Genomic DNA, 14689 nt, shown 5'->3' with positions numbered 1-14689 from the left:
CCGCGCCGGCCAGTAATTGAGGCCGCGGCTTTGCGGCCTACTAAAATCTTTCGGTAGTCTGGCGCCATCTTGTGGTGGATGTAGAAATTACACCCTATTCCAATAATGATAATTCCTAATGGAGTGAAGCTCCCTGACTGTTTTTCACTGCCCGCCCATTTCCTTCCCCTAATTAAAATAATTTTTTTTACTTTTTACAAAAAAAAAATAATAATAATAATTAAATATTATATATATATATATATATATATATATATATATATATATATATATATATATATATATATATATATATATATATATATATATATATATTATTTAATTATTATTAATTTTTTTTGTAAAAAGTAAAAAAAAATATTTTAATTAAGGGAAAAAAAAAAATATTATTTGTAATCCTCCCTGCTTGACCCCTTTCACAAGGGCTGTCTGATCAGGTTCACCTGTCAGTTTTTCAGGCGGACCTGATCTAACCCTTAGCGGGGATATGACGTTAAGAAGCGGGAACATGGCGGAAATAAAAGTCACATTCTTTTGTTAACCACTTCGTGCCCGCGCTATAGACAAAAGATGTCTACAGCACGGACACCAATTGCCGGGAGGGCGTCCCTGGACATCCTCCTGTTTACTTCCCCTCTGAACGCCGCCATGGGCGCACATCGGGGAAGTTCTGTGTTGGCCGTGTCCCTTGGATACAGCAAATCACAGATCATGCTAAATGGCCAATCACAGCGGCCATTTAGCACTCAAGCGGTGTGTCCAATGAGAGGTGATCTCATATGTGGGGGGCTGGGGGCTATCTTCCCCTCACTTGTCTCCATGTCAGGCCAGGGACAGGTCCAGATCGCCGTCACGGACCTGGCTCCTAACTTTTTTAGCTGGCTCCCAGATTCCAAACAAATTTGTCAACCCCTGGTTTTAGATATTCTAAGTGAAGAAAGTCTAGAAATCATTAGCTGTAAGAAAATTGATTGTGCTATGTTATGTGGTTGGGGATACTCCCAAGGAAAGACTTGTAAATGCTCCTTTTCTGATGCTATTACTACAACTTTAAACCTCATTCAAACTGAGAACATTTCTATATGCATATACAGTAAATGCTATTTTAGCATTAAGGTAATGATGTTTCAATGATTTCTTTCAGTTTTAGTGTTTACTTTAATTTAGTTGTGCTGAGTTTGGCTTAGTTTTCAGAGAACAGAATTCTGTGTATCCAGGATCTGATTAGAAATTCCAATCAAGGCTAAATGCAGCTAAACTCAATTTAACCCTTTCACTGCCAGAACCGAGTCATTTTAGCCTTATTTGCACACATGTAAAAAATAATTTTGGGCCTGAAGATTACTTAAAACTTTCAAAATATTATATATTTTCTAAAAGCAGACATCCTGATGAATAAAATAGTGGTAGTTCCAATTTTTTTTCCAATTTTTATGTCACACAATATTAGAGAAAACAGTTTTTCAAGTGCAGAATGTAAGTAAAAAATACATAATAAATAAAATACATAAATAAATACATAATAAAGCATGTTATATTACCTGATATTTTGATAAAATCTAAAAGATGAGGTTGCAGTGAGTAAGTAGATAGCCAGACGATGCTTTAAAATCCCCTACAGCCAGATAGTTTTAAATTGACAGTGAATAATTAGTCTAGAAATACTGCTCTCAATCCTGCGTGCGCAATAATATGCAACATGTATAGAACAATCAATGTTTTCATGCATAGTGGCTCTGATGTGTGTGTACATTTATATGTTGTTGTATGTGGGGATGGTGGATGGTATAACATTTTTGGGAGGGGATTTAAATGCTTGAGTGTAACTTTATTCCCACTCCTCCATTGAAGCTAACAGAGTACAGATCATGCCCCATTAGCTTCTTTTTCAACCCCAGCAGGTCAAGAAAGTAACAGCAGTACCTAGAAGTGCGTGAAACCACTCCCACTGTGGTTGACATGATTTTGTGGCAGTAAAAGGGTTCATGATGGAACATATAAACATGGGGAAAAACATGATCATACAGTATCTCACAAAAGTGAGTACACCCCTCACATTTTTGGAAATAGTTTATTATATCTTTTTATGTAACAACACTGAAATTACACTTTGCTACAATGTAAAGTAGTGAGTGTACAGCATGTATAACAGTGTACATTTTCTGTCCCCTCAAAATTATTCAAAACACACAGCCATTAATGTCTAAACTGCGGCCAACAAAAGTGAGTACACCCCTAAGTGAAAATGTCCAAATTGGGCCCAAAGTGTCAATATTTTGTGTGGTCATCATTATTTTCCAGCACTGCCTTAACCCTCTTGGGCATGGAGTTCACCAGAGCTTCACAGGTTGTCACTGGAGTCCTCTTCCACTCCTCCATGATGAAATCATGGAGTTGGTGGATGTTAGAGAGCTTACGCTCCTCCACCTTTCATTTGAGGATGCCCCACAAATGCTCAATAGGGTTTAGGTCTGGAGACATGCTTGGCCAGTCCATCACCTTTACCCTCAGCTTCTTTAGCAGGGCAGTGGTCGTCTTGGAGATGCGTTTGGGGTCATTATGTTGGATTACTGCCCTGTGGCACAGTCTCTAAAAGGGAGGGGATCATGCTCTGCTTCAGTTTGTCACAGTACATGTTGGCATTCATGGTTCCCTCAATGAACTGTAGCTCCCCAGTGCCGGCAGCACTCATGCAGCCCCGGACCATGACACTCCCACCACCATGCTTGACTGTAGGCAAGACACACTTGTCTTTGTACACCTCACCTGGTTACCGCCACACACGCTTGACACCATGTAAACCAAATAAGTTTATATTATATATCTCGTCAGACCACAGGACATACAGTGGTGTGAAAAAGTGTTTGCCCCCTTCCTCATTTCCTGTTCCTTTGCATGTTTGTCACACTTAAGTGTTTCGGAACATCAAACCAATTTAAACAATAGTCAAGGACAACACAAGTGACTCATCCAAGAGGTCACAAAAGACCCCACAACAACGTCCAAGGAACTGCAGGCCTCACTTGCCTCAGTTAAGGTCAGCGTTCATGCCTCCACCATCAGGAAAAGACTGGGCAAAAATGGCCTGCGTGGCAGAGTTCCAAGGAGAAAACCACTGCTGAGCAAAAAGAACATCAAAGCTCGTCTCAATTTCTCCACAACACATCTTGATGATCCCCAAGACTTTTGGGACAACATTCTGTGGACCGATGAGACAAAAGTGGAACTCTTTGGAAGGTGTGTGACCAAGTATATCTGGCGTAGAAGGAACACTGCATTTCATAAAAAGAACATTATACCAACAGTAAAATATGGTGGTGGTAGTGTGATGGTCTGGGGCTGTTTTGCTGCTTCAGGACCTGGAAGACTTGCCGTGATAAAAGGAACTATGAATTCTGCTGTCTACCAAGAGATCCTGAAGGAGAATGTCCGACCATCTGTTCGTGTACTCAAGCTGAAACGAACTTGGGTTCTGCAGCAGGACAATGATCCTAAACACACCAGCAAGTCCACCACCGAATGGCTGAAGAAAAACAAAATGAAGACTTTGGAGTGGCCTAGCCAAAGTCCTGACCTGAATCCTATTGAGATGTTGTGGTATGACCTTAAAAAGGCCGTTCATGCTCGAAAACCCTCTAATGTAACTGAATTAGGACAATTCTGCAAAGATGAGTGGGCCAAAATTCCTCCAGGACGCTGTAAAAGCCTCATTGCACGTTATCGCAAACGCTTGGTTGCAGTTGTTGCTGCTAAGGGTGGCCCAACCAGTTATTAGGTTTAGGGGACAATCACTTTTTCACACAGGACCATGATGGTTTGGATTTTTTTTCACCTTTAATAATAAACACCTTCATTTACAAATTGCATTTTGTTTTGTTTACTTGTGTTGTCCTTGACTATTGTTTAAATTGGTTTGATGTTCCGAAACACTTAAGTGTGACAAACATGCAAAGGAACAGGAAATGAGGAAGGGGGCAAACACTTTTTCACACAACTGTAGTTCCAGTAATCCATGTCCTTAGTCTGCTTGTCTTCAGCAAACTATTTGCGGGCTTTTTTGTGCATCATCTTTAGAAAGGGTTCTTTCTGGGATGACAGCTATGCACACCAATTTAATTCAGTATGCGGCATATGTTCTGAGCACTGACCAGCTGACCCCCCCATCCCTTCAAGCTCTGCAGCAATGCTGGTAGCACTCATACGTCTATTTCCCAAAGATAATCTCTGGATATGACGCTGAGCACGTGCCCTCAACTTCTTTGGTCGACAATGGCGAGGCCTGTTCTGAGTGGAACCTGTCCTGTTAAACAGCTGTATGGTCTTGGCCACCATGCTGCAGCTCAGTTTCAATGTCTTGGCAATCTTCTTATAGCCTAGGCCATCTTTATGTAGAGCAACAATTCTTTTTTTCAGATCCTCAGAGTTATTTGCCATGAGGTGCCACGTTGAACTTCCAGTGACCAGAAGGAGAGAGTGAGAGCAATAACACCAAATGTAACACACCTGCACCCCATTCACACCTGAGATCTTGTAACACTAATGAGTCACATGACACTGGGGAGAGAAAAAGGCTAATTGGGCCCAATTTGGACACTTTTGTTGCCTGCGGTTTAGACATTAATGGCTGTATGTTGAGTTATTTTTAGGGGACAGAAAATTTACACTGTTACACAAGCTGTACACTCACTAGTTTACATTGTAGCAAAGTGTAATTTTGTCAGTGTTGTCACATGCAAAAGTATAATAAAATATTTACAAAAATCTGAGGGATGCACTCACTTATGTGAGATATGGTATCATTGCTCCTTTAGAAAAGCTAAAATTACTAGTGAAAGTGTGAATATAGCCTTAGGGAGAGAACGTTAGGTTTGGTCAAAATGTCATCCAACAGACATGTTTTGGGGGTCAGAATTTTAGCCTTCTGTGGATGTCTCAAAACTATACAATTATAATCATAATAAGCCATATGATTCAATGTTTTATAGACAATAGACATTTAGTTACAATCTTATTTTGAACAACACATGCCGATTTGAGAAATCACCTCCTAAAAGGAGATGTCAAATCCCCTTAGAATCTTTCAATTATCACAGTAGCAAGGCAGGTCCTCCTCATAAGTGTGACAGCAGGCTATTATGGCTTAACTACATGGGAGATTTTAATTTCATACTGCTGAACAATTATTGATAATCACTTCATTTGCAACTTATTAAAATCAATATGCTGCAAATAAGGTAATTGGAAAGAAATGGTTACATCGCTCAGCAGCATGAAATTAGTTTAGTCATAAGAATTAATGTTATGAACGTAGCAGAAATAGTTTTACACATTCCGTTTTCTAAAGAAATCGAATGTAGAAATGTTTGTTTCTTAGTCATGTGGTATGAGAAACAGGATTTATAGTCTTTAAAGTGTTTGTAAAGGTTAACTTTTTTTCTAATTAATTACAAACATGTCATACTTACCAACTCTTTGCAATGGTTGACCACAGAGTGGTCCTGAACCTCCTCTCCCCCGCTGGCAATCTTGGCTTTCCCTCTTCTCCGTATTCCTCCATGATAAGCCACTTGCTATTGGGGCACAAAAGCAGGCTTGATCCCAAGCCAGCTGTGCACGTCTATTGACACACACAGTGTGGCTCGGCTCTGCCCGCTGCTCTTTGCTTGCAGATTTTGACTGACAGAAGCAAGAGCCATGTCTGTGAAATAGGAGAGAGGGGAGAAGAGCTGCTTCAGGTGGGACAGGCCTGGATTGAGAATGAGATTAGAGAATATCCTATTGAAGAGGGCTTCCTACAAATGTAGACAGTCCCTCTGGTGGACACTGCCATCTCTTATCTTAACAAAACGCTAACTCTGTAGAGGATAATCCCATGTTTAAGGACCTAGTGGATAAAAAATAAGAAGCTTTTTTTTAAATCTCAGTTTTTTTTAGCATGTGGAAGTTGCCTCCATGGCCTTCTGTTAGACTCTTGCTATCTGAACTAAGGACATGGGTCAAGACTCTAGCTTCATCTTAACAGGTTCCTCCATTCTCCACCACCTAGAGATTTTTACCTTTGGCGTTACACCACTACATGAGCGGTTTGGTGGATAAGCTTTATCAGATCTCTAGGATGAGCCTCCTCTTTGTCCATATGCAGAGGTTTTTTTGGCTTAAATGTTGGTCAACAGAACTTCTGTGTAAACCTTGAGTGGCTGCCCCTGTAGGGGTGTACCTGTTTTGTACCTGTTTAGATAAATACATCAAGGACATCACAGGGGTAACAGTTCACTCCTTCCCCAGAAAAAAAGGCATGTGCTTTTGTAACTAGACTTTTTACACATAGGCCTTCTGTCACGTACCTTATCCGAGGCCAAGATGCTGAGAGAGGCTCCCCTTGCGGCTGAGCGCAGTATACCCCTGGAGGTGCAACAGAAGGCATGATGCTCAAAGAAGCACGGGTTGTCAGCAGGGTGAAGAAGATGGGAACAGGTGATTCCTGAAAGCCACTTGAGACTGGTGCAGGAGTAAGTATTTAGAGAACCGTGCTGAGTGTAGTGGGCTTGAGAATCCAAGAAGCTTGGTAAAAACCTGGCAGAAGATCTAGCACAGTGGATCAGGCTACAGCTGCTGCAAGTGGGATCCGCATTGTCAAGCCGGGGTTAAGTATGGTACATGAGAGATGGCAAAGTCCTTCAGGCAGGCAGGGGTCATGCACAAGTGATTAAGCAGGTTTAACGCAGAAGCAAAGTCCTTAAGACAAGCCAAGGTCATTCACAGGCAGGTAAAGCACAAGCGATATCCTTAAGACAAGCAAAGGTCATTCACAGGTGGTCAGGCAGGTAAAGTAGAAGTGAGATCCTTAAGACAAGCCGGGGTCTGAGGTAGGAGAAGATCAGAACAGGTCACAGGATAATCCGGATCACAACAGGAACAATGGGAAGCAGATCAGGTTACAAGAACAGCTGAAGACAATCCAGCAACTTGGGTCAGACAGAGATAGCCTTATATAGGCCAGCAGGGGGAACCATCTGTTACATGATGCGTCTATGGTGCCCATTTCTTCTATTGGCATGATTGCCAGTACTTCCATGGCCTATTCCCTGACACCTTCTTAAATCCCCTCTCCAATTCTAAGTCTGGAACACAATTTTGTTGGCAGGCGTCCTCCAGCCCGTCAAATCTAGCTCCAAGCCCTCTTCCCAATAAAGGGGTGCCAAGTGGGGGACATCAGTCAGCCTTTCCAGCCTTCTAAACTCAGGAAATCAAGATTGGCAGGCAGACTATTTCTCAATAGTCAGTATCTGGAATGGGGTTCATCTGGAGGTGTTCTAAGTCCTTTTCCACAGGTGAGGGATACTGGAAATGGATCTTCTGGAGTCTGGTTTCAACAACATACTGGACAGGTCTGATACTGTTGGATCAGTTCCACCTTATCTATGCCTTTTCTCCTCTCCAGCTTCTTCCTTGTCTGCTCCACAGGACCAAGATGTAGGATATTCTGGTAATTCTGATTGCATTAACCTGGCCAGGAGGCTATTGTACTTGACATACTCAGACTCCCAGTAGACTCCCCGTGGGCCCTTCCAGATTAGTCAGACCTGTTCCAAAGGCTAGTCCTCTGGCTTTTCCAATGGCATCAACAGATTGGATGTTGAAGCCCAGGTCCTAAGAGACAGAGGCCTATCGCATTCAATCATCCCTATTCTGTAGGCGAGGAAGTTGACTTCTCACAAACTCTATTATTGTACCGTTGAAGGCCTACTCTGCTTTCATCTGTGGATGTATTCTCTCCTTTCTTTCAGTTTGGTCTAGATCTTTAGTAATGGTCTTTAGTAATGAAATAGTTCATTGTGTTATATATTTAATTTTTATTTTTTTTGCAGGTAAAACTTATACCCATTGACAAAAAAGCTGAAGCTTTCAAGTTTTATGCTAAAGAGCATAAAGTCAATAAACTGGTAAGTAATTGTAATTGATAAAAATAGTTTAAGTAGCATCCAGCTAAAGATCAGATGGAATATTAGTAGCGAACTTCAGATATCTTTATTTAGGGACTCATCCACATGGCTGTTCATGGCTACCCAGAGTAGCTTATTTGTGCGATGGGTATGACCATTTGTGTACATTTAGGTATGGCCAGGAAGCCAAGACAGATTAATGGCAGGCTAATGCTGTCCACAGCTGTCCGTGGCTGTTCTCATGTAATCACTCAAGGAGCGATTACATGTGGCTAGGGACAGATGAACAGCTTTGTACAGAATGCCTGGTGTGCAGGGCTTGCTTTTTCTTTTTTCTTAACTAGTAGATATTCAATGTCTGCAAATCTGTCCAGTCTTCCAATCGATTCACAGGCTTCACTGTGGGGAGCCATTGGATCATGCTGCTCTCAGTTAAATTCTGTCTGAAGGGAGTGTGGGGTGAGGCTGGGTCACCCTGTGTGTGTGTCTATGAATTCACACAGCCCAACTCAAGAACACACCTGCATATGTGCCCCCCTAGCTAACATTGCTTGGTAGGGGACACACGCAGGAGAGGAGGTCCGGCAAGTGCTGGTGGGGACTCCAGAAGAGGAGGTAAGGGACCGCTCTGTGCAATACCAAGTATAACATCTTTTTTATTTCAATTAAAAAAAAAACTAGGATGTACAATCACTTTAATACAGTAACCAACATAGGGTAACTATGATAGGTGGAATAGCATTATAAGCATATCAATGTCTGAAATAACTAGATAAATGATGCCTGTGTGATGCCTGTGTGATATCTTTAAGGATGTTAACCTGATGAGATGTTAACCTGATGAAATTTAAATCTTACCGTTATCAAAATGTAGATTTTGCACCTGTGCATTGGAAACCATAATTTATTCTTGACAAAAAGGAAAGTAGATTCAACTGAGATTCAAGAAATGAAAGCTCAAGCTAAAGAAGAAAAAACAAGAAGGAAGGTATTGTTCTGGAAAGCAACTTTTTATAATAGAGTTATAAAAAAAGGAAGGAAAATACTGCACCACCACACATAGATGAGCTGTTGACTCAACAATTAAATAGATTATGTAAAGAAGTGGTAAGGATTTAGGTGCAGCGCTAAGTAACTAGTGATATACAAAACATGTACGCAAACGTATAAGTGACAGTGCACAATTAAACATACATTAATGACATTGCCTGCAAAGCAAGACTAGTATGCAAAAAAGTGAGACAACATATACATAAATATATTGAGAACCTAAATGTCCATTAAACTGTGTCAATAGACACTTAGATAAGTCCAAAGTGAAAAAAAGTAATTTTTCAAATGGTGCAAAATAGGTGGATATGCAGACTTCCAGCCAAGGATGACCGACAGAGGTGTGTGCTCCATTTAGCAAGGAAACAATATTCACCATTAAATGTGCTATCACCACCGGTGAAGGTAATAGGGTACTCTTACCAAATGGTATGGGCTACCTGCCAGCAGCAGAGAGCCAAACAAGCAAAACTGATTGGGCCTTTAACATCAGAGGAACCAGCATGTGGATTGTACAGCAGGGCAGATTCGGCAATCAAGCTTTCAGGGACCAACATCAAGAAAGCATAATGATCCAAGCTCAGCATATAGAGACTCATCGGCTCCACCAGTCAACCAGGGTCAGTCAGGGTTGTCGGGAAGAGGCTCTTGTCCTCATCAACATGGGGACAAGGGGCTTTGGTGTGGGGGTGCCGCAGGGCCCCCCATCCCCAAAGCACCCACCCCCATGTTGAGGGCACGCAGCCTGGTATGGCTCAGGAGGGGGGGGGGGGGCGCTTGCTTGTCCCCACCCCCTTTCCTGACCGGCCGGGCTGTGTGCTTGGATAAGGGTCTGGTATAGACTTTGGGGGGACCCCCATGCCGTTTTTTCGACGTAGGGGTTCCCCTAAAATCCATACCAGGTGACGGGGCTAGCAAGGTGTCAATCTCGCCGATGGAGGTAGCAACATTGACTTCCTTCGCTAGTCCCGTCTACCTGGACTCACGTTCAAAATGAACGGACTTTACTCTGTGCATGGGCAAGTCTGTTCATTTGAAAAGTCCAGCAGACTAGCACACAGACGGGCGGATTGTCCACCAGACTGCTGAGTCCGGCGGACAATTTTGAGTCAAGACTTCTTTCTAAGTCTGCCGGACTTTTGGGAAGAAAAAGTCTGCTGGAGCCCAAACATGGGCGAATTGTCCGCCGGATAGTTTGATCGTGTGTACGCGGCATAACTTTACTACAGACTACATAATATACATTGATTTGGGGGTTTTTTCACCAAAGAAATGTAGCAGAATAAATTGTAGCCTAAATTTATGAAAAAATCTTTTATATTTGAAAAATGTTATAACAGAAACAAAGAAACAAAGAAAACAATTTTGTTTACTTTGCAAAGAATTAAAAAAAACATTGGTGAAAAAATACCACTGAAAGAAAGCTTTGTGTGAAAAAAATTATAAAAATTTAATATGGGTACAGTGCTGCATGACGGCTCAATTAAAAGTGTCACAGCGCTGAAAAATAAAAATTAACCTGAGCAGTAAGGGAATAAATGTGCCCAGTACTTAAGTGGTTAAAGATGAATTCCAGGTATGGATATTTTATACATAGTTACATAGGTTCAGCTCGGACAAATGTAACTTTGTACAATATCTCACAAAAGTGAGTACACCCCTCAAATTTTTGTAAATATTTTATTATATCTTTTCATGTGACAACACTGAAGAAATTACACTTTGCTACAATGTAAAGTAGTGAGTGTACAGCTTGTATAACAGTATAAATTTGCTATACCCTCAAAATAACTCAACACATAGCTATTAATGTCTAATCCGCTGGCAACAAAAGTAAGTACACCCCTAATTGAAAAAGTCCCAATTGGGCCCAATTAGAAATTTTCCTTCCCCGATGTCATGTGACTTTAACGTTAATATTACAAGGTATCAGGTGTGAATGGGCAGCAGGTGTGTTAAACTGGTTTTGCTGCTTTCACTCTCTTATACTCGTCACTGGAAGTTCAACATTCAACATGGCACCTCATGGCAAAGAACTGGAAGATCTGAAAAAAAGAATTGCTGCTCTACATAAAATAGGCTATAAGAAGATTGCCAAGGTGCTGAAACTGAGCTGCAGCACGATGGCCAAGACTAGACTGCGGTTTAACAGGACAGGTTCCACTCAGAACAGGCCTCGCCATGGTTGACCAAAGAATTTGGGTGCACATGCTTAGCGTCATATCCAGAGGTTGTCTTTGGGAAATAGACATATAAGTGCTCCCAGCTTTGCTGCAGGGGTTGAAGGGGGTGGGTGGTCAGCCTGTCAGTGCTCAGACCATACGCTGCACACTGCATCAAATTGGTCTGCATGGTTGTTGTCCCAGAAGGAAGCCTCTTCTAAAGATGATGCACAAGAAAGCCCGCAAACAGTTTGCTGAAGACAAGCAGACTAAGGACATGGATTACTGGAACCATGTAGTGTGGTCTGATGAGACCAAGATAAACTTGTTTGGTTCGCAGGGCAGTATACCAACATAACGACCCCAAACACACCTCTAAGATGACCACTGTCTTGCTAAAGAAGCTGTGGGTAAATGTGATGGACTGGCCAAGCATGTCTCCAGACCTAAACCCTATTGAGCATCTGTGGGGCATCCTCAAAACGGAAGGTGGAGGAGCGCAAGGTCTCTAACATCCACCAGCTCCGTGATTTCATCATGGAGGAGTGGAAGAGGACTCCAGTAGCAACCTGTGAAGCTCTGGTGAATTCCATGCCCAAGAGGGTTAAGGCAGTGCTGGAAAATAATGGTGACCACACAAAATATTGACACTTTGTGCCCAATTTGGACATTTTCACTTAGGGGTGTACTCACTTTTGTTGGCAGCGGTTTAGACATTAATGGCTGTGTGTTGAGTTATTTTGAGGGGACAGCAAATTTACACTGTTATACAAGCTGTACACTCACTACTTTACATTGTAGCAAAGTGTAATTTCTTCAGTGTTGTTACATGAAAAGATATAATAAAATATTTCCAAAAATGTGAGGGGTGTACTCACTTTTGTGAGATACTGTATGCCATACCTGGCTAATCCCTCTGCAAGCTATAATTCTGAATGAATGCAAAAGAGTTCCCCTAACTAGTGATGGACGAACTTCCGACGGTACGTTTCGTGAACGCGGCCGATAGTTTGCGAACCGTAACGTTCGCGGCGGGCCCCATTGACTTCAATGGGAGGCGAACTTTGCAAACCTACAGGTCAAATTTGCAGCCACAAAATAATTACTAGCTGTGCAAACATAGTCCCACCACATGGCCAATGACATAGCACATGTATGAGGTGAATCTGGGATCGACAACTACAAGCATTCTTTTTTTATATGTGAAATTGTGACAATTCAGGACTGTGGAGCACATGAAGGCAATGGAGGAGAGGGAAGGTCAGAGTAGGCAAAGAAGAGGGTGCAGGAGATGATCACCAGCAGCATGACATACAGCAATGACACCTGCACCGTGATAGAGTGATCTGACACCAGCACCGTGATAGAGAGCACTGACATCAGCAGCGTGACATACAGCAATGACACATGCACCGTGATAGAGTGATCTGACACCAGCACCGTGATAGAGAGCATTGACATCAGCAGCGTGACATAAAGCACTGACACCAGCACCGTGATATACAACACTGACACCAGCACCGTGATATACAGCACTGACACCTGCACCGTAAGCAGCCCCAGGAGTAAGTCAGCATAGCACAGGGATGGTGGGAGCCCCTCATAATGAGCATAGCACAGGGATGGTGGGAGCCCCTCATAATGAGCATAGCACAGGGATGGTGGGAGCCCCTCATAATATGCACAGCAGAGGTACAGCCCCAGGAGTAAGTCAGCATAGCACAGGGATGGTGGGAGCCCCTCATAATAAGCAGCCCCAGGAGGAAGTCAGAATAGCACAGGGATGGTGGGAGCCCCTCATAATGAGCATAGCACAGGGATGGTGGGAGCCCCTCATAATATGCACAGCAGAGGTACAGCCCCAGGAGTAAGTCAGCATAGCACAGGGATGGTGGGAGCCCCTCATGATAAGCAGCCCCAGGAGGAAGTCAGCATAGCACAGGGATGGTGGGAGCCCCTCATAATGAGCATAGCACAGGGATGGTGGGAGCCCCTCATAATGAGCATAGCACAGGGATGGTGGGAGCCCCTCATAATATGCACAGCAGAGGTACAGCCCCAGGAGGAAGTCAGCACAGCACAGGGATGGTGGGAGCCCCTCATAATAAGCAGCCCCAGGAGGAAGTCAGCATAGCACAGGGATGGTGGGAGCCCCTCATAATATGCACAGCAGAGGTACAGCCCCAGGAGGAAGTCAGCACAGCACAGGGATGGTGGGAGCCCCTCATAATAAGCAGCCCCAGGAGGAAGACAGCACAGGGATGGTGGGAGCCCCTCATAATGAGCATAGCACAGGGATGGTGGGAGCCCCTCATAGTAGGTTGTGATTAGCAGACTGTACCTCACTCATCCATATATACTGTAGTACACTATACCTTACCAGTCCTTAGAAGGACCTTTGTGGAACTAGTAGGTTGTGATTAGCAGACTGTACCTCAGTCCCTATACTGATAAAGGACTGCTGCAGAATAGGGCAGCAGTCAGCAGTAGTGCACCTCAACCCTATATATTGTGGACCTATACCAGTCCTTAAGGATTAGCAGACTGTACCTCACTCAACCCTATATACTGTAGTACACTATACCTTACCAGTCCTTAGAAGGACCTTTGTGGAACTAGTAGGTTGTGATTAGCAGACTGTACCTCAGTCCCTATACTGATAAAGGACTGCTGCAGAATAGGGCAGCAGTCAGCAGTAGTGCACCTCAACCCTATATATTGTGGACCTATACCAGTCCTTAAGGATTAGCAGACTGTACCTCACTCAACCCTATATACTGTAGTACACTATACCTTACCAGTCCTTAGAAGGACCTTTGTGGAACTAGTAGGTTGTGATTAGCAGACTGTACCTCAGTCCCTATACTCATAAAGGACTGCTGCAGAATAGGGCAACAGTCAGCAGTAGTGCACCTCAACCCTATATATTGTGGACCTATACCAGTCCTTAAGGATTAGCAGACTGTACCTCACTCAACCCTATATACTGTAGTACGCTATACCTTACCAGTCCTTAGAAGGACCTTTGTGCAACTAGTAGGTTGTGATTAGCAGACTGTACCTCAGTCCCTATACTCATAAAGGACTACTGCAGCAGAAGGGCAGCAGTCAAGTATAATATTCTTTCTATATTTGGAAGAAAGAATATTATACGTGTACAAGCCTATTACCATACCAGTCCTGAAAAGAACCTTTGTGGACCTAATAGTAACAGCTACTGATTAAACTGACTGTCCCTCACTGCCACACACAGCTTCCTGTCTGTCCCTATTTAAACTGACAAAACACAGGCTGCTGCAACAATAACTTGAATAGCACTCAAAACTATATCCTGTACTACTTTACCATACCAGTCCTGAAAAGGACTTTTGTGGACCTAATAGTAACAGCTAATGATGAAACTGACTGTGCCTGCTGCACACAGCGCCCTGTCCCTCTCTCAGCACTGACAAAAGACAGGCTGCTGCAACAATGACTTGAATAGCAGTGCCTCAAACCTATATCCTGAACTACACCTATACCATGCCAGTCCTT

The 14689-nt window shown here is 43.0% G+C and overlaps 1 protein-coding gene across 2 annotated transcripts in view; it reads left to right on the top strand.

Moving 5' to 3' along the window:
- LOC143983071 (merlin-like) overlaps nt 1-14689 on the top strand; it is a 133424-nt gene that overhangs the window by 92940 nt on the left and 25795 nt on the right. For both annotated transcript variants that reach the window (XM_077482326.1, XM_077482325.1), the window contains 2 exons: nt 7869-7943; nt 8818-8931. In XM_077482326.1, the coding sequence (XP_077338452.1) occupies nt 7869-7943; nt 8818-8931 (189 nt within the window). The remainder of the gene's footprint in view (nt 1-7868; nt 7944-8817; nt 8932-14689) is intronic.

Source organism: Lithobates pipiens, unplaced genomic scaffold (genome assembly GCF_037356315.1).
Source record: "Lithobates pipiens isolate NorthernLeopardFrog02 unplaced genomic scaffold, aLitPip1_a1.2 Scaffold_16, whole genome shotgun sequence".
Taxonomy (NCBI): domain Eukaryota; kingdom Metazoa; phylum Chordata; class Amphibia; order Anura; family Ranidae; genus Lithobates; species Lithobates pipiens.
This window is presented reverse-complemented; position numbering and strand designations above follow the sequence as displayed.